The following is a 27,772-nucleotide window of genomic DNA, read 5'->3' as shown; positions in this document are numbered from 1 at the left end:
GCAACATAGAAAAACTCGTTACAGACTCTTTCAGAAACAATTTAAAAACTTTTAAATTTTAACTAAAATTAATTTTACGTAATAGAGTTTCCAGAAACTTTGTCATTTTGCAATAAGTGAACAAAAAAACAACAATAATAAAAATGCTTTAAAAACATATGTTTATATTTAGAGTAAACGAGAAACGGTTGCAGTTTTTTATATTATTACTTATAAATGACATGCTACAAATGTATTTGATTTTTGCTGGGATGTTTGCATATTTTTTCCAAGAACTGTGAACAAAATTATTAAGAGGTCCATGAACCCCAAGAGTAAATTCTGAGTTTTATTTGTACCTGTGTGCAATGCGTTATTAGGAAATTAACGGATTTTTCAATAGGAACGCTACAAAAGTAAACCGATACGGACAGTATACGACGTCCTATTTTTCCCGCTCTTTCGACATTTTTCTTCAGTAAGGTATACCATTTCATCATAGAAAGATATACGATCCAACAACGAGTCGAAATTATTAAAATTTACTACCCAAATTCGGAGTCAGTGCCCTCAACTTTAAGAGCGCTACGTCCAATTTATGGTCGTCATAATCGTCCTGCCAGGTCAACAATTGAGCGCCAAGTAGGAAAATTTGAATCCACAAGCACAGTACAAAATGTTACCATGCCAGTGAAACAAAGAAGTGCCTGTAGTATCCAGAATATTGCTGCCGCCAACACATCAATTGAGGAAAACCCAAATCAGTCTCTCAAGCGTTGTGCATCCCTGTGACGTCATTGTGGAGAATTTTGCGAAAGGATCTTACAAGATCAAATTACCGCAACAACTGAAGTCGATTGACCACCAAAATCGTCGTATGTTCGTGAATTGGGCTGAGCAGCAACTTGAAAATGCTCTGGATTTTCATCTAAAAATTATCTTCAGCGATGAGGCACAAATATGTGTTTCCAACAGGACGGCGCCACACAGCAAATGTCACAATCGATTTATTGAAAACTAAGTTTGGTGAACGTGTTATCTCACGAAATAGCCCAGTCAATTGTCAGACTATGTCAAGTCTATGGTCTATGCCAACAAGCCAGCGAATATCGAGCGTGAAATTGCTGCAGTATCGGCCGATTTATGCTTGAAAACGGTCGAAAATTGGGTTAAGTGGTGGTCATGCAAAAGAAACCGAGTTCCATACATACATATCTAGAACGCCCTTCCAGATTTTGGAGGTTTTACTTTATTGACTAGTTTAAGTCCAAGCAATTCGGTTCACAACTTTTAAATTATACACTAAACTTGTGTGCAACACAATTGCCCGCTAGTATAAAAAATATGAGCGATAAGAAGTATATGTAATTTCTAACGAACCGCGAACTCAGCCAATAGCGAACAGTAAAAGCCGAGTTATCGAGATAAAAAAAAATAAAAAATTGCAATGATGTTGACATATAAATAGGTAAGTGTGAAGTCAAGTAGGGCTTTAGTGCCGAAAACTAAGTTCGTGAGAAATCATATTACAAATCGAAATGCTAACAAAAGTCTTCTAAACAAAAATATATGCTTAGGTATCTTATTAAAAAATACTTGCAATCATGTCGAAAATAAAATATAAATTACTACATAATAATGCATACAAAGCGCAAAAAATTCAATCGAAATATATAATAATATTTTGTATGATCATTTTTATACTACACTTGCTTTATTGGCAATCCTCTAGCGACATAGACAACATTAATTTTGTGGATAACAGTGCAAAAGTTAATAATAAAAAATTACAAAAATGTAAGTAATATGCAAATATCATTGACGAAAATATTAAATGCAAAAATTTGTGTGTACCAATTACCGTTATGTTGATAATAATTTTTATTGTGAAAAAAAAAACGTTTACGCTGTTACACCGAAGCTTAATATCCTTCACAAATACAAAATATTTCGTAAAAAAACTAAATTTTTCTCGATCAGTTGGTAGGGCAGCTATATGCTGTAGTGACTCGAGCTGAACAATTTCTTTGGAGATTGTAGATTACAATAACACATGCCGAAATTCGTGAAGATATCTCGACAAATGAAAAAGCTTTCCATACAAGCGCTTGATTCCGATGGTTCGGTTTATATGGCAACTATATGCTATAGTGATCCGATAATACATACATAACTAAATCAACTCAACTCATCACGCTAATCTTTTAACGTAACGGGGTTTTCAATAAGAACACAACAAAGGTAGTGAAATTATTTATTCCTGTGAAAGTACATTCGATCCCATTATGTATGGAACTTGATTTCTTTTGTATGGCCATCACGGGCACGCTTGCAGAAGTCCAAAAGCTGAGCCCAATTTTCGACGGTTTTCAAGCATAAATCGGCCGATGCTGCTGCAATTTCACGCTCGATATTCATACAAAGTTCATAAATCGTCGCTGACTTGTTGCATAGACCATAGACTTGACGCAGCACGACCGAGACGGCCAATTGACTGGATCATTTCGTGAAATAACACGTTCACCTTGGTTTTCAATAATCGATTGTGATATTCGCTGTGTGGCTGGTGGCGCCGTCTTGTTGGAATCACATATTGTCCACGTCCATATCATCGAATTAGGACTAAAAATATTCGGTTATCATTGAGCGGTAGTGTTTCCCATTCACAGTAACGTGCCGGTCTTGATCATCATAAACCGCACCAAACCGTAATTTTTTCAGGATGACTCATGGATTACGCATGGAATGCTGTCTGACGAAAACGCATATTTTGCTTATTAACGAAGCCATTCACCCAGAAATGAACGTCATCGCTTAAGATGATTTTTCGATGAAAATTTGGATAATTTTCAAGTTGTTGATCAGTCCAATTCACGAAACACCGACGATTCTGGTGGGTCAAGCGGCTTCAGTTCTTGCGTCAGTTTGATCTTGTAAGGATGTAGGCCAAGATCTTTATGCATAATTCGCCACAACAACGTCACAGAGATGTCCAAATCTTGAGAACGACGTGTGAAAAACCCACTGACGCGGTAACATGTTCCATGTGCATGTGGATTCAAAATTTTCCACTAGACGTGCAATTGTTGATCTAACAGGACGATTATGACGGCCATAAATTGGACGTAGCGCTCTTAAAGTTAAGGCCACTGACTACGATTTTCGGTAGTAAAGTTTGACTCATTATTGGATCGTATATCTCTCCATGATGAAATGGCAAAAATTACTGAAGAGAAATGCCTAAAGAGTGGGAAAAATTGCGTCGTAAGTTGTCCCTATCGGTCTACTTTTGTAGCGTCTTTATTGAAAAACCCGTTATTTGCATATTTTATAGGATCTCCTACATTTCCATCTGAGTATGAGAATCTCTGCCAATACACTATGTTCAGGGTATAAAAATATTGCTGATAACTATTCATTAAGTGAAAATCATAACTAATTAATTGTTCCCAACTAACTCCATTAATATACGTGTATCAACAGCAATCCCAGCAGCAATAACCGAAGCGACATCATCAGCAATAACAAGATTTTCAACAAAGTCCTCATCACCAACACAAGAGCTGCAAAAATATTTTATTTATACTTCGCAATGTCGTGTGCCATTTGTGGATCCTTTCGAAAAAGGTGTGTCGGAACTCTTCAATCGACGAGATTTTAACTACACCAGTTGTACAAACGACGAATCATTCATAACACTCAACTATCAGCTAAACGCACGACAATACTTTCTACATATGAATGTGGAGGCCATTGAACGAGCTGTTAAACCTCTAAATGCCAGCGCTATGGATGTCGGCTGTTGTTATCGGCAAATTGTGCGAAGTGGCAGCGGTGGAAATGCTGATAATGAATTTGAGTGAGTTAATAATGAATTGAAGTGCTTGTTGTTGGCCGTTGAATTTAGATAATACGATATCGGCACATATTGTTTGTTTACTATGCAAGAAACTAGTTTTGGTAGACAGAATGTCTGTATTAAATTTATCGTAAAATAATAATGTTTTAGAACAACTATATCCACGCCTTGAGTTCGGGAGCGAAGTGAACTTCTCTGCTTTGACATGTACTCAAGACAAAATTCAGCAGTCGTTGGAATGGGACTTCAAGCGAGCATCAAACTCATATCCCAACAAGTCAAGTCGGCTACCGACTAATACATTAATAAAGGGTGATTTTTTAAGAGCTTGATAACTTTTTTTTAAAAAAAAACGCATAAAATTTGCAAAATCTCATCGGTTCTTTATTTGAAACGTTAGATTGGTTCATGACATTTACTTTTTGAAGATAATTTCATTTAAATGTTGACCGCGGCTGCGTCTTAGGTGGTCCATTCGGAAAGTCCAATTTTGGGCAACTTTTTCGAGCATTTCGGCCGGAATAGCCCGAATTTCTTCGGAAATGTTGTCTTCCAAAGCTGGAATAGTTGCTGGCTTATTTCTGTAGACTTTAGACTTGACGTAGCCCCACAAAAAATAGTCTAAAGGCGTTAAATCGCATGATCTTGGTGGCCAACTTACGGGTCCATTTCTTGAGATGAATTGTTGTCCGAAGTTTTCCCTCAAAATGGCCATAGAATCGCGAGCTGTGTGGCATGTAGCGCCATCTTGTTGAAACCACATGTCAACCAAGTTCAGTTCTTCCATTTTTGGCAACAAAAAGTTTGTTAGCATCGAACGATAGCGATCGCCATTCACCGTAACGTTGCGTCCAACAGCATCTTTGAAAAAATACGGTCCAATGATTCCACCAGCGTACAAACCACACCAAACAGTGCATTTTTCGGGATGCATGGGCAGTTCTTGAACGGCTTCTGGTTGCTCTTCACCCCAAATGCGGCAATTTTGCTTATTTACGTAGCCATTCAACCAGAAATGAGCCTCATCGCTGAACAAAACACGCGCGCGAAACACATTTCGAACCGAACACTGATTTTGGTAATAAAATTCAATGATTTGCAAGCGTTGCTCGTTAGTAAGTCTATTCATGATGAAATGTCAAAGCATACTGAGCATCTTTCTCTTTGACACCATGTCTGAAATCCCACTTGATCTGTCAAATACTAATGCATGAAAATCCTAACCTCAAAAAAATCACCCGTTAGAATTAACGCGAAAACTAACCCATGCACATCGTGCAACCCATAAGGCCTTTGCGTAAGAAACAGCTGAACAATCACACTTACACAACAGTTTCGTTTAGAATTTGCCCTTTTAAAACTTATAGAAACTTTAACAAAAATATTTAGTGCCGCTATTGGGTAATTAAACGGTGATTTAACCGTGTCAAAAAGTGGACGTCACAGCGACACCTCAAACTGTTTAATGTACATATCAAACAAACCACTAAAGCGGTATTAACCAAACTTACCCATTAGTTTCGGCAGCTCCTTCCGGTGCGAAAATAGGTGAAATCCACCCGACACCGCATATCTCGTTAACTGTATACCTTAGATATTGTTCATTCCATAATGTACGTTAATGAAACTAACAGATAATCTTTTTAGTCGTAATACCAAAATTGAATAAATCAGATACTCAATACTTCCTTAGCCTCTATATACGTAGGTTAAAGAAAGTCGGTTAGTATGTAAGATATCTTAGCAAAATTAAGTGAATGTATAATACTTGATATAATATAATTTAATGCCGAATATTGAAACACTATTTTATGAAACTTCAACTTTCCTCTTAAGGTAAATAGTGACCAACTTTTACACAAAGTCTCTACATAACCACACATTTTGAATCACTGTAAAATTTCATCTTTGTATAACGTTAACATTAATCTTTCATCTGAAAAAATAACTTAACAAGGGATAGCTTAACCAATAAGAGGAATCTTAGCCTGTATATTTGTCCTCTTCTTCTATGAAAAAAAAACTGATTCCCGCCTTCCAATTCACAGAAATACATATAACGGGTGATTTTTTTGAGGTTAGGATTTTCATGCATTAGTATTTGACAGATCACGTGGGATTTCAGACATGGTGTCAAAGAGAAAGATGCTCAGTATGCTTTGACATTTCATCATGAATAGACTTACTAACGAGCAACGCTTGCAAATCATTGAATTTTATTACCAAAATCAGTGTTCGGTTCGAAATGTGTTTTATCGACAAATTTTGTTCAGCGATGAGGCTCATTTCTGGTTGAATGGCTACGTAAATAAGCAAAATTGCCGCATTTGGGGTGAAGAGCAACCAGAAGCCGTTCAAGAACTGCCCATGCATCCCGAAAAATGCACTGTTTGGTGTGGTTTGTACGCTGGTGGAATCATTGGACCGTATTTTTTCAAAGATGCTGTTGGACGCAACGTTACGGTGAATGGCGATCGCTATCGTTCGATGCTAACAAACTTTTTGTTGCCAAAAATGGAAGAACTGAACTTGGTTGACATGTGGTTTCAACAAGATGGCGCTACATGCCACACAGCTCGCGATTCTATGGCCATTTTGAGGGAAAACTTCGGACAACAATTCATCTCAAGAAATGGACCCGTAAGTTGGCCACCAAGATCATGCGATTTAACGCCTTTAGACTATTTTTTGTGGGGCTACGTCAAGTCTAAAGTCTACAGAAATAAGCCAGCAACTATTCCAGCTTTGGAAGACAACATTTCCGAAGAAATTCGGGCTATTCCGGCCGAAATGCTCGAAAAAGTTGCCCAAAATTGGACTTTCCGAATGGACCACCTAAGACGCAGCCGCGGTCAACATTTAAATGAAATTATCTTCAAAAAGTAAATGTCATGAACCAATCTAACGTTTCAAATAAAGAACCGATGAGATTTTGCAAATTTTATGCGTTTTTTTTTTTAAAAAAGTTATCAAGCTCTTAAAAAATCACCCTATACATAGATGGCAATGGCGTTCGAAGAAATTCGAAAAATTTGCTTTTGTGGAGTTTTTAATATCAGCCATATTTCTTTGTTAACCTCTCTAATATTTATATCAAGGTATTCCCTAGTAATATACAAATTTTAACGAGCTCTTAATGGTTTTGGATTTAGTTTTGTTAACGATATTTAAATTATAGTATATATTAACGAAAAATGGTACTTACATTTAAATTATATCCACACTATTTTATTACTCTATTTTAACTATTTAGGATACTGCCATGCTCTACATTTCATCAGGATTTTATGGTGCCTCTACACATTGAGTATATAATTACCGAATGTTCATTGAGCAAGGATGCAAATACTACCATCATTCAAAAGGATGCTTTCTCATTCGTTCAACAAAAAAATAACAGTGCCACTAACTCGAGTGATAAGCACACAACAAGCTCACGCAAGAAGCCCAATGTATTATTATTGGGCATAGATAGTGTTTCCCGTATAAACTTACGACGTACCATGCCGGAGACCTTTAAACATTTGCAGATGAATAATTGGTTCGAGTTACAAGGCTATAATAAAGTGAGTTGTTTTATGAAAATGCAGTTGACGATATGAAATTTAAATTTTTGCCGCATTAGTGAAGCTGAAAATAGTCGTTGAAAGCGGTATGCTTGGTTGCTGGCAGCAACTTGTTATAAAATAAATAATTGCTGGTCAAAGTAGTACAAAGCGGCCGCGCCCTTTACTTTAGTTTAAAACAGATGAAAGTCTAATGTTTTAGTTTTAGCCCAACGCCAACAGAAAATCCGTGCTACACATCGGCTGAGTTGCCTTACAATTGCTAAAAGTTGTAACCTTGTAACCATATGATTTTGAAAACAAAACGGAAAAACGTTTACTTTGGTTACACAGAAGCTATAACTTTTCAGAAAAAATAGTTTTCCTTACAAAAACTTGATTTTTATTATTCAGTTTGTTTGGCATAACTATAGCTGCTAATGCTTCCATATCGACAGTTCCGACAAATGAACAGCTTTTACGGGAAAAGTACATGTGCGAAATTTCAGTTCAATATTTCAAAAACTGAGGGAAAAACTAACGGTCATGGCTACATGGTATACATTCTATAGGGTCTCTGACGATTCTCTCTTGCAAACTTCGTCGGACACTTCATATTACCAGTTAAGTTTAAAAAAATATATAATTCTTCGGTATTGCGCAAAAGTGTCTTACCGAAAATATCTTCTCTTTTTTATAGCGAAAACTTCCCTGCGAAAATTATTTCGTTCTTTAGATTCCTTTTAGTATTACTCGTACTACGGGTTCTATAATGAGTTATTTAAAGCGTATATTTAGTCTTTTAAATGCTAGTCCTTCTTCCTCAAATTACGAGTTTATTGATATCGCGGCTGGACAACTAAATTTCGAAATGTCAAAAGCTCTAAGTAAATTGTATTGCTCTATGTGCTCTTATACTTAACTATAAATCATTTCCGTTTTTAATTTCATGGATATTCAGATCAGGTTAACTAAGCTTTTTGACTTTCAGTAAAGAAAACGTGCCCAAGCGATGACTTTCAAGTGGTTTTAAACACAAAAGCGCTAACAGAGGAACAGTGACTGCGCATATTTACATACTTATGTATATTTCTTTTATGAGTATAGAAGATTTAGTATCTTCGATAAGCATGAACAAGCAAAAACAAGTTAAAACAGTTTATCACACATTCAAATGCAGTTTTTATGCAACAGGTGCACTTATGAATAAAATAAATTTAATAGTTACGTTCTTTACAATGATATATACTTATACAGTATTCATGAGTATCACACTCAGAGTACTCCGAAAGTGCATCTTAATATACTCTACAAAATCACATCATAAAATTCATCTACAATGAGTACTCAGATTAATGCAAAGGCACACAAAACTCAAAAGAACTATAAAGCTCTTATGAGAATTGAGAATTTCAAATAATTTGAAACTACTTGAGTCACCTCATAACTTAAATGAGCTCGAAAATACGCAGCAGTTACTGTAAGTCTTAACTACACAACTTTTTAAGATAATCTTTTTATTAAATAAATTTTATTTCAAGATTATTAGCAATACCTGTAAAAGTTTCAAAAATCGAATTTTCATACTATATGAGTATGCACCTAACTAAATTTATCTGAAAATTTTACCACACAGATTCAAAGTACTAAGTTGGCCGAAAACGAGAAAATATATAAAAACAGCTGCCTCTTTACAAACTTCCAGAAAATTGCACGCCAAATAACGAGCCTTTTTGTTTATATTTTTTTGGAAGAAATATGTGTATTAATTGAAAATAGTACCCATTTAATGTTTTACACTCACGTCAGCGCTTTCAAAGTTCTCTACTTGTTTTAAGAAAAATAACAGAAACTTCAAATTTAATGGGGAATGTTTATTATTATTCGAAAGAACACTCTTTGGCATTAATTTTTTGTTCAAATATTGGCCGCAGCTACGTCTCAAATGGTCTATTCGTTGAGTCAAATTTTCGATGACTCGTTCAAGCATTTCGACTGGTAACCTGCGAATGACACACGTCATGTTTTGCTCCAAGGCCTGAATCGAGCGGAATTATCCGGATAAACTTTAGACTTTACATATCCTCACAGTAAAAAGTGTAACGATGTGATATCACACGGTTTTGGTGGCCAATCGACCGGCCCAAACGTGAAAATATCTGCTAACCGAAGTGTTCTCTCAAGAATTACATTGATTGATGCGACCCCATCGCTGAACAAAATTTTATTAGAAAATGTCGGATCTTCTTGGAACATTTTAACGACGTCGCTTGGTAAGGTCGAACGGCTTCAGCTCTTGTTAAAGTTGTTTTATACGTCAGTCCGAGTTGTTGCGCCGAATCGACTCTCCACGGTCTGAGCGTACACTACTCAGCTACGGCTGCTATATTTTCCAGACTGCGTGATGGACGTAGTCTTTTCGGTCGAAAATGAAAAAAGTACTTTTACTTGGATCACCCGCTCTATACTTAGCTGCCAAATGACGGAGTTCTTGTATGGAAAATCGTTTTATTTGATAATTAGTCTAATCATTCATTCCACACCAAAATCGAATTCGATGAGGAAAGAATTTTCAATCGGAAATAAGCATATTTAGCATTTTTTAAACATTTTCCTCCATCTCTACAGAATTTATTTTATCGAGAAATTTGTTTTCGATACGGTTTCAATAATTTTAACGTAATTTGATTCGATCCCATCGGCCAGTTTTCGGATCAAAAGGGTTCCATGATTAGACCTAATATATATTAACGAAATTTGGTATAAATAATTATCCAAAGCAGCGCTACAAGCTCCAAACACATTGTTCAGATCGCACCACTATAGCATATAACTGTCATGCAAACTGATAAATCGTTTTATGGGCCTGTGAAGAGTATTAAAGCTTCGGTGCAATCGAAGTTAAAACGTTTTCCTTTTTTGTTATAATTTATTTCTATAAAAATATAACGCAATTTAGCGCTATTTACTATAAACTTATTTAACATGTGTTTTTTTCAGATAGGCGATAATACTTTCCCCAATTTGCTGGCTGTGTTAACTTCGTACAATTTAACCACAGGTGAAGAAAAATGTCGCCCAACAACTGTGGGTGGTTTGAATGACCCAATTTGTAATTTAATTTGGAATAATTTTAAAAATTACGGTTATAAAACAGCATATGCAGAAGATTGTAATGGCATGAGTACATTTAATTATATAAAATGCGGTTTTCTTCAACAGCCGACCGATTATTACCTCAGGCCCATGTTGATGGCCCTCACCAGAAATTTAGATATTGTGGAAGAGGCCGGTCTGGAATATTGTGTTGGTCGTAAACATCATGCTGAATATGTGTTTGATTTAATGCTACAATTTGGGAATATTTTTCCTGCGGATCCGCTTTTTGGACTATTCTGGGCCAACTCATTTAGTCATAATGCGTTTGAGATGCCAGCAACAATGGATACGAAAATATTGGAATATCTTACGAGAATGAAGAGTGACGGCATTCTGGAACGTTCAATCGTGATATTTTTTTCAGACCATGGAATGCGTTGGGGCTCATTACTATGGTTAAAATCTGGATTTTTAGAAGAACGATTACCCACAATGTTTATATCGATACCGTCGTGGTATCAAAACGAACATCCGGATTTTATGAGAAACCTACAAATAAATCAGCGGCGTTTGACATCGCCATACGACATTTATGCGACCATGAGACATATACTTGAGGTGGCCGAACCGGAAAACGAATTTCCTTACCTAAATGGCACCATACGTGGAGCTAGCATTTTTCGTGAAATACCAGAGAATCGCAACTGCAATGATGCCGGCATTCCGGAGCATTGGTGTACTTGCGTACCATACGAAACAGTAGATAAAAATGATGAACTCATAAGTAATATTACCAGCCTGGTGTTTAAGGAAATCAATCAATATTTGGTTAATAAAAATATTAGCGATAAATGCGCTAATTTGACTTTAAAATATTTAAATTCAGCTGAATTGAAGATGTTTGATGTACCAAATCAGTCAACGTACCGACTCACCTTCGAAGCACTGCCAAAAGAGCCGTCATTTCAAGCGACAGCTATTTACAATATGAATTCAAAGGCGATCTCGATCAATGTTGAAGATATATCTCGACTTGATTCATATGAAAGCACCGCAGGCTGTATTAATTTAAAAGAGGCTAAGAAATATTGCATTTGCAAAGAATGATAATGTTCATATGTATATTTTAAATTTAATTTTAATTTTAGTATAAATTTTGACTATTATAAGCGTAGGTAATACTATGTTGAAACAGATCACTCAACGAAAACGAATTATCATTAAACATAATCTGTGATAAGAAATAGTATTATGGCATTGTCGATAATGTTTGAAACAAAAGTACTTAAAAGACAAAGAATGATGGATTAACATACTTTAAGTATTAATAAAAGGTAATAAAATTACATATACAATATACATATGTATTGTGTGATTTAAGTTAAGAATTATTTAAATTTTATTAGAAATACTTGTTCATATATGTATATATTTTCATTCCATATAAAAATAAAAATAATAAATGAAATAATATTTGGTCTAATTGAAGTTTTAACACGAAAAAAGTTCGAAGTTATAATACATTTCACAAATAAAAAAAGTTTCTTGAAAATACTATACCATAGTGATCCAACATCGGCGTTTCCGACACATACTTCTTAGGGAAAAAATTACGAATGCGACGACTGTTTATTTGATGACAGGAGATATTCGTCTTGCTCTCGTTCATTACTAAATAGAAGAAAGTGACAAAATGATTCCAAGTCGCATTCCTGCATACATTCGGCAAAAGGCGTACAAAAAAATTTTGCCGCGGAACGGGTGAACCTCTTGAACAATGTCCAATCAGAGCACCTAAATTGCGGCGAGATTGATTTTGCTAACAACCAAAAGTTCAATTATCGGAGTAATCTAGAGTAACGTTTCGATAGCGGATTAATAGTGTGAAGCTTCAAAAAACATTTTTTAAAGTCAAATTTGAAATATCTTCTAGTAAATCGACAAGCTGGATGAGCTGGACTGATTTTCGTATTCGTGACTGAGACGAAATTTAGCAAATTAGTATTTGACCGTTGAGTAAGCTAGGAAAAATTTACCGTAACACTTATCAGATTATTGCTTTGAATCAACGACGTTTTTTCCATCAGAAAATCATGATTTATAAAAACACAAAATTAACTTTATTCATTGTAAACAAAATTAAATAAAAACACCTAATAAGGACGAAGAAATCCTAAACCATGTTCAAATTGATTTATTGTTTGATGCATATTACATAACATCATACGAGCTACTGCTTATGATATGGAATATGCAGACATTATGTTATTGTCTATAACGAGGAATCGGCTGAACTTTTTTTCCTACTTTTGCAATCAACAATATTTGACTGATTTATTTTTTTTTTACTACAGCCCTTTTGAACAGCCGGAAACTTTCTCTACAATATATATAGGTACATGGTATAAAACGTAGATAGGTACATAACATATGTCCATACATATATACATACATACGTGGTATTAAGTAAACCAATACCATATTTCTTGACGCTACCAAAAGATCATATTTACTAAAACTAAACATGCAACCTAACTACCATAAATACAAACCTACATTAAATATATTTAATTAAGATTTATTTTCATATTTTTTGTCAATTTCGTATTTAGCTACTCTTTCCCTCATTTCTAATTCTAATGTCTTCCACTTATATTCCATTTCTAATTTTTTTATTTCTAGGTCTAAATTTTTTTCTTGCACTTTCTTATCGTGTTCAAATTTTTCCTTCTCAAATTGCAGCTTTTTTTCCTCGATTGCGATTCTTTGCTTCTGCACAGCTGCCATCTGCCCTATGGAGGCTTTTGGCACTCGCGAAATTGTCCTCTGAAATGCGGATGATGGGGTGGAATCTGGCACAGAAGAAGTTGCGACATTTGTGAGCGAAACACATGTAGTTTCTAATTTTTCAGCTTCAGCTTCTACTTTAATAGGTACAGGGCTTGCTGAACACAGCTGAGAAGAAGGCGAGTCAACAACTTCTGGCGTGATTATTAACGACTCAATAGTAGATACGCGCTTGCCAAAAATTTCCCTGAGCTGTTTGAAATATGGGCACATTTTAGATATTTTGGCTGAAATTATTAAAAAGTCATTACACACATACATATGTATGTATAAGTTAAAACATTAAAACCAACCTGCAATGGTTCTTTCATAAGTTTTGTCCATAAGACCTGCACCATTTGAAGCCAGCCAGTCATTAACTTTGCTATACTGCGCCTTCAAATGTCGCACCTTCCACCGCACGAGTTCCCAAGAGGCATCTAACTGCGACTTTTCCAAAAACCGATTATAGTAAAATCGTGCAGTTGGCGCCTGAGAAGAAAGAAAAATTAATTAGACTAAAAATTTAAACAAATTTATAAACTTACCTCAAATTCTAGTTCCTGCTTTAGGTAGTCAATTATCAGGAGCACCTCGCGCTCCTTCCATTTTTTGTTTGGCTGTTGCCTTTTCTTTTTTGTGGGGGGTTCGCCTTCTTCAGTCATTTTTATCTAAAATGTTAAATCAAGCTTTATATAAATACAAGTATTTAAAATTGTGTACAACTTACCTTTCTCAATAAAATAGCAGCGAAATTAATATATGTACATATGTATTTGTAATATAGCAGCTGGCACAGGGTTGCAATTATTTTGCTACGATTCATTGCATGAAATTTAGCATGAGTTTTGGTGTAGTATATTTTGCAGCTATTGCATATTTTCTCTTGCGTGTGTTTTGTAGTGTCATTAAAGCAATTTTCAGTCTGCAATGATTGCATTTTCAATACTTGCAATCTGTCTAAAGGTTTTGCAAGAAAAGAATCTCCATTTTGCTTTCTCAAAAAAAAAATGTTCATTTCAATTGCACAGAAGTTAGATTTTGATCGGTCATTTCGTATAGCAGCTTTAAGCTTTAATACTCGAAACTGAAAATATTTTTCGGATATTGTCGTCATAGGCAATGATAATACTCAATTAACAATGATACTGGCCACCTCTTTGCATGCCCCGCCAACCCCACTCATCTAGCATCCCTTTCCTTTTGGTCCGACCCCGTCGAAATAGCACGTTTCCTGGGCCTCCCGCTAGATGACGTCGACGGCAACCTGGGTAACCCTTACCATCCTAACGGGGACTGACAAATTTCAGATTCATATCTCAGGAACTGAACTGAAACTATTTTACAGGATTTCCAATGTTTCCTTCGAACAGACAATCCATAACGGCTGAAGTCTAGAACAGATATACATAATTTAAAGACCTACTCTCACGAAAATATGCAGTGAATTCCAACTGAACGGCCAGGCCTTAAAACGACCTGGTAACGGCATTCTTTCACGATTAAAAGTTGCTCGGACTATTTATTATGTTTATTTAAATGGTTCATATTAGCGAAGTAACCTAGACATTTTAGCCGCCAACACTTGTCAACACTTTTACGTGTAAAAAAAAGAACAAGGTAAATGAATTAAATCCGCTTTCTTCAAATTGTGAATTACTGGCATACAAAATCTGTTATTTAACAAGAAATTCAATATTAAAATGACATACATATTTTTTATAAAGAAACGTAAACAAAATTTTAAAAGTATCCACAAAATCCTGTTTACAAGTGCAATAAAAATAAAGCCTTTAAAATGTAGGTCAGTCTTTATTTGTCATTAAAACGTATTTTGTACATATGTATATTATCTTTAGATTTTCAGCTACAAACACAATGTATAGTGTTATCAATATTAAACTATAATAATAAATATTCGATATATTTATTTACTTATTTATCTACACAGTAGTCCTACAACCTAAATGACAAATAATAAAAATAATATATTATGAGTTGTGGTTTTAACTAATAGGCGACATATGCACACAGTGCTTCTTATTTTTTAACAGAACCATATTAAGTTATACGAAACTTTTTGATATACCTATAGGACTAGGTACGCTCGTATTAGTGTCAAAGTTGCAGTGGCTTTGTAAAATTGCAGGCACAAAATAATCATTGTTGCGGCAAGTTTTTAACCAACATTTCACTTGTTGTACAGAAAAAAATTTCTGATGAACGGGCAACTAGTTCAAATACGGAATCGTTTTAAAAAAAAAATCAAAACTCAAGTTATTAGGGTATTCACACTCCAAAGATATAATACTGAACCGGTATTGACCATTGCCTAGAAAATAAAATATCTGTTAATATAATATGAGATGATAATACATAATGCACACCAAAAACTATTATGTTGCATTTAATCAGTAGGGTATGTTGTAATAATCGAACTTTGCTTTTAATGATTTCGATCGTCTTTCTAATATCCGCGCTTTCAGCGAATAGCAAAATTGCCTTGTAAGTTCAAGTAGATCATCGCTAACAATATAATTACATAAATTATTAAAATCACCAAAGTAATCAAAATCACCAATATCAACGTCATCACCATCATCATTATTATAGTCATCATCATCGTCGCCATAGGCGTCGTTATCACTATCATCATCGTCTTCACCATCTTCATCATCAATGTCATCGTCATCATCATCATCATCATCATCATCATCGTCGTCATCATCATCATCATCATCATCGTCGTCATCATCATCATCTTCATCGCTATCATCATCATCATCATCATTATCATCAGCATCATTATCATCATCATCATCATCATCATCATCATCATCATCGTCATCGCCGTCGTTATCACCATCATCAACATTGCCCTTGTTATCACCATCATCATTAAAGCCGTCACCATCGTCATTACCACTATATTTATCGCCATCATTATTAGAAGCATCATGAACGTCATCAAAATCGTTATCACTAGAAATCCCACTCTCATAATTAGAATCACCGGCATCATCTTCATCGTCATCGTCTTCATCATCAACATCATCATCATCAACATCAACATCATCGTCATCACCATCGTTATCATTGTCATCATCAGTATCATCATTATCATCATCTTCATCAATATCATCATCATCACCATTATCATCATTATCACTATCATCACCAAATTCAACGTGCCCGCCACCTTCATTTAAGTTATTAATATTGGAATCATCAGCATCATCATTACATTCTTCACAAATATCAAAAGAATCATCACCAATATGAGAATAGAAACCATCTTCACCAATATTACCAATATCCCCAGTCCAGACACTACGTTCACTTTCGTTACTACTCTCACTTATTCTGTCTTTCTTCATGGTTCCATTCTGTATCTCAAGTATTTTTCTCAAAATCATATATCTCATCATTATTTCACTACGTTCCTTTTTACTATATGATGAAGATTGGCGAAAGATGTTGTAAAATGAACTGGTACATTTCTTGTGCACTGGCTTCCTAAAGCAGCTCTTAGAACAATACAATGCACTGCATTTTGGGCAAGTATATTTGAATTCAACCTTTTTACAGCTGAAAGTAAAGTAGCAATTTAAACTAAACAATTTACAAAGCACAAATACTTACAATTGACAAACTGAGTGAGCTAAATCCATATTTAACTAAAGTTAACTTTTCCAAGCGAAGTATGAACCAAATTAAATAAATCACAAAATAAAAAATGTTTTGACTTGTAAACAACTTTATAAAATGCCATAAATACACAATATGGATATATTTCGCTTAAAACTACATTGCGCCCTCTAATGGATATAATAGATAGCTTTGATTCAATATGGGATGCTAAAATGTTTCAATAGCATCTCAAACATACCTGTCCAACGTCATATGACAAATGGTTTTATCCGGATAACAAATGCCTACACAAAATTATTGCCCAATTTAGATTTGGTGAGTTGATTGGTGGATATAGTTATTGCCTGCTGAGATGCAACGTTTTATTGGCAGCAATAAAATTATCGGAACATCTATTGTCTGCCCGGATACTTAGTTGGAAAAATTAAAAACATTTATTTATTATATTTTCAGCACTTTAATTTACACAATCAACTTACGTGATGCATTACTAGTAGTTAATAAAAAAATTAGGATTAAAATCTTAGTTTTCCATTCACACCTATTTACAAATCAAAGTTACTCAAAATTTTATATTTATAATTATACAGATCAGTTTTTGTTCTTTTCAAGTAGTTCTTCATTGTCAATATTAACGTAAGATAGTAGAAACTGAATTTTTTTTGATAAATGTAATAATTTTTTTCGGTCCAGCATAACACTTCCATTACATACGGCGAATAATTTGAAAAAATCACCGTCTTTTTTAGAATCACTTATTTTTAACTGATTTGTGGCCTTCTTTATTAAATGGTATATGTCGCTAAGTGCTGCTAATTTGTTATGACAGGACGACATTAAGGATTCAGTATCATGTTTTAAAAGAGAACATAATGCCACCGAATAAGTTGGTTCGAAACTTTCTGACCTGCCTAGGCCAACATCTTTCGTATTAAGCGCTTCAATTTCCACAGTTGTTAGAGCATTGTCAACACTCTCAAAATTCGTTCCAAATTTTAAAGTTAAACTTAAATTTACCAAATGCGCAACAGCTTCAATTGGTGTTGTAGAGTGTTCGCCATTGAAGTGACGCACCATCGCTGCATATGAGCACAATATATTCCATAAATTATAATGCAAACACGGTGATGGCGCTTTACTAAAAATACTTGAAAGTTTTGGTATATTTTTTTCAATTTCAGGTACGAGAGTATCATTATTGGTGTTATTTATGTCTATTATTTTTGTTTTCTTTAAAGACCACCACGGTTTGTGCTCTGGTACCAAATCCATTATTTTATTGTTCTCAATTAACTTTTTAAATTCAGCACGCTCACTCATTGACAAATGTTCCCAGACCTCATCCGCGTCATTTATATCAACATTTTGCATACGTGTAGCAATATCTTCAAGATCTTCCTCATCGTAATCGTCATTGCCATTGTTATCACCATCACCATCAGAAATATCATCCTCATCTAAATCACTTTCTGTTTTTTCTGCATTAAAATCATGCTCTATTCCAGCATCTGTCTCATGTATGCTTTTTAATATTTCATATATTTTCTTCATGTCATTGCGATCATCTGATGATAATTCTTCTTGTATACAGGATTTATAAAATGCTTCTGTACATTTCAAGTGCTCTGGAGTCTTATAGCAAGCGATAGAACAATACAGCGCATTGCATTTTGGACATGTATATTTAAATGCAACCTTTTCACAGCTAAAAACAAAGTAGAAATTAAAACTAGAAAATTTATAAAGTATACATAAATACTTACAATTGACAAACTGTATAAGGTGAATCCATATTAAACTAATGGAAACTGCACCAAATAAAATAAATAACAAAACCAGACGCGACTATATAATTCTTATTTTTATTATTGGCATAACCCAAATAGGTTTGGTCAAGAGCGACTTCTAATGGTTAAACACATATGTTTAATTTTTGCAGGGATGCCAAGCGTTTTTCTATGCTGTGGGCTGTGTGCCAATAGGCACAAAATTGAAGCTTTTGGCAAATGAAAGTGAAATGTTCATTTCTAATTATTAAATAAATAAATTTCAAAGAGCCGACGTTAACACATTAAAATGAAATTAATTTCTATGTATATACAAGTTGCTATTGAAGACTCCTTTAAAAAAGCTGTTATTGCCATAATTATTGCCAGTTAGAAATGTTATGGTGCAATATTTTATGACGTGATTTCGAAAGTAGCAAGACATACAATTAATATACATATAAAATATGGAATATAGTTGAAATGGGTAATCAAAGCTGCTGTATGTATGTATAAAAATGAAAAATAATTATATATATGTTCTAAAAGTAATGTATTAAGATATCGAAAATGATAAAGGTTTTAATAGTGAACGATAAAACATATTAAAATGCAATGTTATGTGTTTTACCGCTAGCTATTTTTATTATACTGAATAGCTCTTATGATTGTTACCATAAATTGTTAGGTATAATGATAATATATTGATTACTTTGTCTCCCACAAAAAACGCCTTGCAAAATTGCTGCTAACGAAGGCAGTTCTCTAGTAATAAGTGTTGACAACTCTGCTAAAAAAAGTCAAGTACGCATGCTTATGCTTGACAAATGACAGCTGACATCTGACACACACATTCTGAATGGACCGATAAATGTGCTTTTCTATTCCCTGTGATTTCTTTACAAGTTTTGCTTGTGTCGAGAAAAGTACTTAGGGTACGTTCGTGACAGTGATCGGGATTTGTGTATTTTTGGTCGTTTGCAGAATATCTACCAAAATAGCGCCACCGACGCCGACCAAACGTGTGAAGATGACGGAGTCCAGTAGCAGTGTTGTGAATGGGAGTAACTATGAGACATTACATCAAGGACGTCTCAACATGTACAAATCCAAGGTTGGAGTTGTGCTAGGAGCTCAATGGGGCGATGAAGGCAAGGGCAAAGTTGTCGATATGCTAGCGCTGGAAGTGGACATTGTTTGCAGGTGTCAGGTGAGTAATACACATTGTACTTGAGCAGCGGCATACAAGTCACGCGGAAAACGATAATAAAAGTAAAATAATTGTCAGTTGTTCAATTGGAATATTATCAAACCCATACTTGAGAATTCACCGAGTAATATTTGTTAATTCTGATGAAATAATTCCCGCTATTCCTTGTGTGTGGCAATCTGTTCACAGGCTGCCGCAGCATTCATTCATGAAACACATACACAAATTGGATACGCATGATTACTTCAGCAAATTTTTCTATACTTGTGTTTTTGGCGTTTTAATGTTTACATAACATATAGTTTTGCGTTCTATTTGACTTTGAGTTGGTGAATAACCGACAATTGTGATTCCATTTTGTCGCGTAGCTCGCCTGGACGGTAAGCACACACAAATATTCGCATTTCTTCTTATTAATTACTTCTACATATGAAAGCAATGTACATACCTATATATATGTATATATTACCGCGCTAGTAATTGCTTAAAACTAGTATGTCTTGTTTACATTTTTAGTTATTACACTAAATTTATGTACTTGTTTATAATTAATTAGTTCTAATTAATTATAGAGCATATTTCTTTGGAAACTATGTTGCTTCCGAATGATTACAAGTTTTAAAGTGCAGGAGTGTTCTTACATAAAACTGATCGTTAACACACATTTAGGGGCGAGTAAATAATTAACACCATTTATCTTATCTAGCCATATTCCTATATATATTTGTTCATACATGTGCATATAAATACGTACATATTCTGTACCTTTGTAAACTGTATGGAAATTTCTGTAACCATTTATATATATACATATGTATGTACACACATTTACCGACAATAAATAAGCGGTTAAAACTGAAAATGTCGTAAGACAAGTGGGCTAGTATGTATGCATACATTTTATGTGTCAACTTGAAGAATTAAACTTTAGAGTCGGTTCACGGGTGAATGCACGATCTCTATACATACATTACTACTCCGTCTACGACTGATAACTAAATGATACAACAATATAAGCATAATAGCAGTTCAGTGCGAAAAAAGCAGATTTTTCATTTAGTTATTTGGTAATACAATTTGTTCCAAGACATTTTATTGAGTTGCTCCTTTAGGGATTATATTAAATATAGTTGTCGTTGTTGTAGCTGCCGAAAATATTCCTGAAACAATTTCGAGGCATGGTACTGAGTTGACAGTCCTTGAGGGGATAAAAATCTGCGTCCGTTCCGGTTACTTAGACCCGACTGTCGTGAGAACGGATTTTTATAGTAAATGTAGTTGTAGTTGCTTAAACATACATGTCAATCACTACGATTGGATAGAAAATATAATTTTTTTTTTCAGATATATATAAATATATAAACATGTATTATATTCATATTATATTCATATAATGTGTGATACGTAAGCATATACTTATGTGATATTCATGGTTTGTTAAAATGTGTACATATATGTATGTATATACAAACTACAAATTTTAGTACTTTTTGCACTTTTGCCAAACAATGTTTATGTATGCTTTTATATGCACATATCCATCATATAGGTATATACATTAGTTTAATATACATGTGTATACATATATTTTATCTCTCCCTGTAGTAGATTAGACTATTTCCGGGCGAGCGCTAATAGGCATAGTATATTTGAGTGCACAAAAGTTCCGTGATCCAGTAACATTTGGAGGAACTCCCTTCAAGGACTATCTCCACATATAACATTCATCTACTATTGTTGTTATATTTGTTGCCGTTCACAAATCAATAGAATCTACGTAACCGGATCTCATCCGGATTCATTTCTACACAACATTCATGTCAACACGGCGAAATTCCCAAAATTAAGGTAGTTTTCTGCCACGATGCGTCGTCAAGAAAAGAGGACGGAAATAAATACTGGTAAACTACATGTCAGCGCCAGGCAAAGCTGTACTGCAAGGTTATAACCTTGTAAGGTTTAAACGAATTATAAATTCCGGTATACGGTCCTTGAATCCATAGATCCAAGTAGGGAGCACATTGCCTCAACGGCAAACTTATGTCGCATTATATTATATTAAGTTCCGTCTAATTTCAAATTTTAAGATTTTTTCTACTCAACAAATTGTCCACATAATTCGGTTCACATATTTATACTCCTCCATTTGGTCAAATATAATAGGAATATGAGTTTCTGCATTGCTTAATCCTAGTATTTCTACTAAGAGGTAAATGAAAACTTAGTGACGGGTTTAATTTGTGTATATATTAAACCTTTGAATTATACTGCTAGACATTCATATGTATGTTGATCATAAATACTACATATGTATGTATATGCACTTTCCTGCTAACAATCCGCAAACACTTAAGATAAATAATTTTACTATTTTATTTTCACGTTTTGTATGGGAACATACATACAACAATCGTTTATATACATATGCACGTCATAGTCTTTAAATTATACATAATATAATATACGAGTATATTTCTTAATATAAATTCATATCTATCTATTGTAGGGCGGAAATAATGCTGGACACACCGTTGTAGCTAATGGCACCGAATTTGATTTTCATTTGCTGCCTAGTGGAATTGTAAATGAGAAGTGTATATCTGTGATTGGTAAGTAAATTATCGAGGATGTAAAAGAATAATAATTAGTATTTGTAACTAATATAAGATATGTATATAAGAAAAACATCGCCACTTTCGTACATCCCTCTTATAAAATTTGCTCTTGAAAAAAGTTGGCAAGAGCCTCTTCTAGTCACACACTCATTTTGCATACGTTACTTCAATGGAAAGCAAAAATAAATATACATCTACACTTAAATGTGTGTGTACTATGTGGCCAACATAGTGTCTAGGTGAATGTAGTATCTCAAGAGTGATTCTGAGTTGTGTCAGTTATTCTATTAGTTTACGGTCACGGCCAAAACGAGCACATTTTTTGCCGAAATGCACTTTTTTTTTATCTAATAAACGAAAACATGTATACGTACGTACATATTTACAGCTTTTGAAGGGTAATCACGAAATTGTAGGACAAAGTGAACCTTTTATACATACATATGGATGTACATATTCTTATTCTTGTTTCAGCAATACGAGCTATCAGTGTTTTTATCTTTTCTTAAGAAATTTGTAGAAGATAACACATATCGGATTTAACTACACAAATACTATAAATGCGTTTATTGCCACTTTAATTTATTCATATATAAATATTTATAATAAAGCATAGTTAGGGATAATTTCATAATTACGGTAGTTATTTCGGCAACCAAATCATTTTTCGCAACGACAAATTATCATTTGACACGCAAAGGAATCAGCATTGATTTGAATTTGTGGGACTTACAACGCAGAAAAATGCAAACAACAACACGTTTATACATATACTATATACATATATTGTATGTACATGTGTTTGTATATTTATGATCTTTGCATGAGTAATTGTTCGCAAGATTAAGCACTTCATTTTCAAAATGTTTAATCAATGTTTTATTTAACTTAAAGCGGCGCTGTCGGCGAATGTCACAAGACTATGTCATAATTAAAATTGTAGTGATTCACCACCCTTCGCCACCCTGTTACTATTTTAATGATTATTAATAATTTTTTATGCCCAGAAAAAGGTATATAATGTTATACAAATAACGTGAATGAGTCGATTTAAACATGTCTGTATATCTATCTTTATATACGCGTAATATATATCTGAAAAAGCAGAGCGACTAGGCTTTTTCAGATATGATATGAAATTCGAGCACTCTTGCCATCTCTCTAACATTTGCCTTACAATTTTCAAGCACCATATCCTTTAAACACAAATTAGTACTCACCCTTGGTCGGATAAAATCCGAGTCAATTCCGGTGCGTAGAACCGGCTGTCGTGGGAATTGTACAGAGGTAAGGTACAGAGCCGCAACAAAATCCTCAAGACGCTAGCCGGCAGCACATGCGTAAAAGACAAAGAAACGTTGTTGGCAACATACAAGGCAATCGGCCGGCCGGTCCTTAACTACGCAGCACCTATATGGTATGTAGTGGCACGCAGATGAGAAAACTTCAGACCTGTCAAAATACTGCACTCCGGACCACGACGGGATGCCTTTTGATGTCTCTCATCGAACACCTCCACAGTGAGACGCTTATGCTCCCAGTTAAAGCGCATAATGAACTCCTCTCCAAGCAGTTCCTGCTGGGATGTTTTCGTAGAAATCACCCCTGCAGCCATCTCAACACCTTCACCGACTCCCTTCCCGTAAACGGCGTTCTTGGAGTCAAATCTCCACCCATAGCAGACGAAGAGCTCCAGCTGCCGCGAGTGACCCTAGCGCAACTTCGTTCTGGATACTGTAGCAGGTTAAACTCCTACTTATCCAGAATAAACCCTGACATACCCAATGTATGTCCTGCATGCAACGAGTCTCAGCATGACAGTGGCCATCTCTTTGCTTGCCCTACGAACCCTACTCATCTAACACCCTGCTCCCTCTGGTCCGAACCCCGTCGAAACAGCACGTCTCTTGGGCCTCCCGTTAGATCACGTCGACGACAACACAAGTGACCCTTACCATCCTAACGGGGTTTAGATATTAAAAACAACAACAACAACCATATCCTTCACTTTTTAAAATTTTCATCAGCTGATCGTCCAGGACGAGACATGTCTTCAACGACTACTCCATTGTCTTTGAAGGCTTTGTGCCACACGTAGACTTGTGTATTTGATAAAACTGAATCACCGTAAACTTTTTCCAACATACATATCGCTCATTTGCCGCAAGACTGGCATAAGTCAAAAAAATCGATTTTCCAGAAAACGCGTTTAAAGTTTTCAACTGACAAGAACGTTACACGGTGACCCCAACCTTACACCTCTTCTCAAGCGGAGCATATAAGAGGTTTTCATATGAATTTTTCACTCAACATGAAGTATGATATAACGAACAATTCTGCAGCATTAACTCAAAAATCACGTTTTTTGATTTAAGCCGGTCTTGCAGCAAATGAGCGATATATGGTCATCTCGGCATGTTTTTTATTTGTAAGAGATAAACATTTACCAGCACTACAGAATTCTAAGTTCTGCTGCCGCGGACTGTTTGGCTTTTAAACTTAGCTTATTGAGTTATATAATATTCTCATAAACTTCTTCTCACTAATTTCATTTATATGTATGTATTTATAATGCTAATTTTATTAATTACTTATAGGTAACGGTGTTGTCATCCACTTACCATCACTCTTCGAAGAATTGTCTAAAAATGAGGCAAAGGGTTTGCAAAAGCTCGAACATCGCTTGATTATTTCGGATCGCGCGCATTTGGTTTTTGACTTCCATCAATTGGTGGATGGTATGCAGGAGGCCGAAAAGGGTGGCAAATCGCTTGGTACCACCAAGAAAGGCATTGGTCCGGCTTATTCCAGCAAGGCTACACGTAATGGCATTCGCGTAGGCGAATTGTTGGGGGATTTCAATATCTTCACTGATAAGTAAGTGTATATCTGCAATTGTAGTACCGCAAATTTTTACTATTTATATTCTTTGTGTTATAAAAAAATGCAATTTCAGGTTTAAATCGATTGTTGCAACACATTTGCGTCTTTTCCCTTCTATTAATATCGACGTTGAAGCTGAGTTAGCGCGATACAAGGAGTATGCGGAAAAGATTCGGCCCTATGTAAAAGACACCATTTGTTTCCTTCACACTGCATTGCGCCAAGGCAAGAAGATACTGGTAGAGGGTGCCAATGCCGCTATGTTGGATATTGATTTTGGCACTTATCCATATGTGACGAGCAGCAATTGCAGTATAGGTGGCGTACTTACTGGTCTGGGTCTACCACCTCAGACTATTGGTGATGTTATTGGAGTCGTTAAAGCCTATACTACACGTGTAGGCGATGGTCCGTTCCCCACCGAACAAATTAATGTAGGTATTAACAATATATCGTATGGATTTAATTTTTATTTCCCGTTTTTTTGTACTTAGGAAATTGGTGAGCTGCTCCAGACAAAGGGTGGCGAAATTGGTGTTACAACAAAGCGAAAACGTCGCTGTGGTTGGTTAGATATTCCGTTACTTAAATATACCTCACTTGTAAACGGTTATACAAGCATTTGCTTGACGAAACTTGATATACTTGATACTTTACCAGAGATCAAGGTGGCTGTTGCGTAAGTACACAACGATTTAGCTTGCATTACAAATGGGTAACAAATTTTTTAAACATTTTTTTTTATAGTTACAAACGCGCTAATGGGGAAACTTTGGATCATTTCCCAGGCACAATTGCCGAATTGGGCGAAATTGTTGTTGAATACGCAACACTGCCCGGATGGCAAGAGAGCACTGAAAATATACGCAACTTTAAGGAGTTGCCTGAAAATGCACAAAAGTATGTACGTTTCCTAGAAAGTGAGCTGAGTGTACCAGTACAATGGGTTGGAGTTGGCAAAGGTCGTGAGTCCATAATTAACATCCATTAATTTTAACACGAAACTTGTGTTTTTGCATAATTGGCTTTGTCAACTGCACAGAAACTTCGATTGTGTACTTTAATGAATTTTAAGGATTATGTTAATAAAAATATATTTTGTTTTGAGTTTTACTTGATATACATACTTATATTATCACTTTAAACTTAGAAATTTATTATATACTAACCCACAAAAGTCGAAACTCAAGAAAAGCAGATGCAATAGAGCGAACTACAAAGTGTAATGTTAAAAGTCTTTAGTGTATTTGAAATTAATTAAGAAATGTGCTTTTTTATAATTTATCATAACGAGCCTTAACAGATGCGAAATCAAAAGTTGTACTATAATATTTTAAATGTATTATTGTTTGTAAAAAATACATATAAATATAAAATAATACAAATACTTGTCTGAATTAATTCTTAGTTCATAACTTATTATCGGGTTGGGTGTAAATACATACATATATGTATAAGATTATCAAGTTTATTGTTGTAGAAAACAGCACTCAAAGCACTTAACAACTTATTCTGCTCATATCCTGCCTACACATACATATATGAGATAAACATTAAAGATAAAACATTATTTTTCTTTCAATTTGTCACTTTTTAATTATAGTCTTTAACATAAAAGCATTTCAGTAATATACGGGTACATCAAACAGGAAATACTGCGAAGTGTAAAGAAGGAATCGTATGAAAAGTCCCGTGAAATAGATATACAAGGTGCCTTCCAAAGTAAACAGGACTTACAAAAAAAGAAACACGAAAAAACGTTAACTTCGGCTGCACCGAAGCCAATATACCCTTCACAGGTGCATTTCTTTTAGTAACTATGTGTCCAGTTTGTATGGAAGCTATGTGCTATAGTAATCCGATCTGAACAATTTTGTCGGAGATTATGTTATTACCTTAAGCAGTATTCCATGTCAAATTTCGTGAAGATACCACGTCAAATGCGAAAGTTTTCCATACAAGCCCTTGATTCCGATCGTTCGGTTTGTATGGCAACTATGTATATGCTATAGTGAGCCGATCTGAACAATTTCTTCCAAAATTACATTATTTCTGTGAACAATATCTCATACCAAATTTCGTGAAGATATATCGTCAAATGAGCAAGTTCCCATGCAACAGATATATGCTATAGTAAGCCCATCTTCGTATATTACATTATTATCTTAGAAAATAACCTGTTTGTGTTTGATGAAGATACATTGTCAAATGCGAAAGTTTTCCATATAAGAACTTGATTCCGATCGATCAGTTTGAATGGCAGCTATATGTTATAGTGGTCTGATATCGGCAGTCCAGCAAATAAGCAGCTTCTTGAAGAGGAAATGACGTTTGCAAAA

At 34.8% G+C, this 27,772-nt stretch overlaps 4 protein-coding genes across 7 annotated transcripts; 2 read left to right on the top strand and 2 right to left on the bottom strand.

Annotated features, from left to right (window-relative positions):
• The first annotated feature begins 1,456 nt into the window (after positions 1-1,456).
• Positions 1,457-12,507, top strand: LOC105222143 (uncharacterized). Of its 2 annotated transcripts, XM_049448450.1 has the most exons (5): positions 1,482-1,556; positions 1,712-1,776; positions 3,463-3,838; positions 7,092-7,404; positions 10,384-12,507. In XM_049448450.1, the coding sequence occupies exons 1-5, from the start codon at positions 1,549-1,551 to the stop codon at positions 11,587-11,589; spliced, it is 1,968 nt and encodes a 655-aa protein (XP_049304407.1). In that variant the 5' UTR covers positions 1,482-1,548; the 3' UTR covers positions 11,590-12,507. The 2 variants fall into 2 exon arrangements, with proteins under 2 accessions (XP_049304406.1, XP_049304407.1); XM_049448449.1 differs by having other exon boundaries at positions 1,457-1,776.
• A 338-nt stretch (positions 12,508-12,845) lies between these two features.
• LOC105222142 (clumping factor A) lies at positions 12,846-17,327 on the bottom strand. Of its 3 annotated transcripts, XM_049448453.1 has the most exons (6): positions 16,951-17,088; positions 15,696-16,896; positions 14,039-15,640; positions 13,857-13,979; positions 13,623-13,800; positions 12,846-13,556 (listed from the first exon to the last, which is right to left on the bottom strand). In XM_049448453.1, the coding sequence occupies exons 1-2, from the start codon at positions 16,977-16,979 to the stop codon at positions 15,720-15,722; spliced, it is 1,206 nt and encodes a 401-aa protein (XP_049304410.1). In that variant the 5' UTR covers positions 16,980-17,088; the 3' UTR covers positions 12,846-13,556; positions 13,623-13,800; positions 13,857-13,979; positions 14,039-15,640; positions 15,696-15,719. The 3 variants fall into 3 exon arrangements, with proteins under 3 accessions (XP_049304410.1, XP_049304411.1, XP_011197648.2); XM_049448454.1 differs by lacking the exon at positions 16,951-17,088 and adding an exon at positions 17,198-17,327 and having other exon boundaries at positions 14,039-16,896; XM_011199346.4 differs by having other exon boundaries at positions 14,039-16,896.
• A 200-nt stretch (positions 17,328-17,527) lies between these two features.
• Positions 17,528-18,892, bottom strand: LOC105222141 (zinc finger HIT domain-containing protein 2). The gene is made up of 2 exons (XM_011199345.4): positions 18,723-18,892; positions 17,528-18,664 (listed from the first exon to the last, which is right to left on the bottom strand). Exons 1-2 carry the CDS (start codon positions 18,749-18,751, stop codon positions 17,551-17,553), a joined length of 1,143 nt encoding a protein of 380 aa, XP_011197647.2. The 5' UTR covers positions 18,752-18,892; the 3' UTR covers positions 17,528-17,550.
• Positions 18,893-19,532: 640 nt separating this feature from the next.
• Positions 19,533-26,834, top strand: LOC105222140 (adenylosuccinate synthetase). The gene is made up of 6 exons (XM_011199344.4): positions 19,533-19,935; positions 22,442-22,544; positions 25,148-25,427; positions 25,507-25,867; positions 25,928-26,112; positions 26,181-26,834. The coding sequence occupies exons 1-6, from the start codon at positions 19,756-19,758 to the stop codon at positions 26,422-26,424; spliced, it is 1,353 nt and encodes a 450-aa protein (XP_011197646.1). The 5' UTR covers positions 19,533-19,755; the 3' UTR covers positions 26,425-26,834.
• Positions 26,835-27,772: the final 938 nt, after the last annotated feature.

Source organism: Bactrocera dorsalis, chromosome 2 (genome assembly GCF_023373825.1).
Source record: "Bactrocera dorsalis isolate Fly_Bdor chromosome 2, ASM2337382v1, whole genome shotgun sequence".
Lineage (NCBI taxonomy): Eukaryota > Metazoa > Arthropoda > Insecta > Diptera > Tephritidae > Bactrocera > Bactrocera dorsalis.
The sequence above is the reverse complement of the archived record's forward strand: the minus strand, read 5'-3'. Positions and strand labels throughout refer to the sequence as shown.

Excerpts from the sequence above, each read along its gene's own strand:
- LOC105222140 (XM_011199344.4), top strand. The coding sequence starts at position 19,756 with ATGACGGAGTCCAGTAGCAGTGTTGTGAATGGGAGTAACTATGAGACA. Across the intron at positions 22,545-25,147 it reads GAAGTGTATATCTGTGATTG|GTAACGGTGTTGTCATCCAC; the intron begins GTAAGTAAATTA and ends AATTACTTATAG. Across the intron at positions 25,868-25,927 it reads TCCCCACCGAACAAATTAAT|GAAATTGGTGAGCTGCTCCA; the intron begins GTAGGTATTAAC and ends TTTTGTACTTAG.
- LOC105222143 (XM_049448449.1), top strand. The coding sequence starts at position 1,584 with ATGTCGAAAATAAAATATAAATTACTACATAATAATGCATACAAAGCG. Across the intron at positions 1,777-3,462 it reads TAATAAAAAATTACAAAAAT|CAATCCCAGCAGCAATAACC; the intron begins GTAAGTAATATG and ends GTGTATCAACAG. Across the intron at positions 3,839-7,091 it reads AATGCTGATAATGAATTTGA|GATACTGCCATGCTCTACAT; the intron begins GTGAGTTAATAA and ends TTAACTATTTAG.
- LOC105222142 (XM_011199346.4), bottom strand. The coding sequence starts at position 16,979 with ATGGATTTAGCTCACTCAGTTTGTCAATT. Across the intron at positions 16,897-16,950 it reads GCTCACTCAGTTTGTCAATT|CTGTAAAAAGGTTGAATTCA; the intron begins GTAAGTATTTGT and ends CTTTACTTTCAG.
- LOC105222141 (XM_011199345.4), bottom strand. The coding sequence starts at position 18,751 with ATGGATTCACCTTATACAGTTTGTCAATT. Across the intron at positions 18,665-18,722 it reads CCTTATACAGTTTGTCAATT|CTGTGAAAAGGTTGCATTTA; the intron begins GTAAGTATTTAT and ends CTTTGTTTTTAG.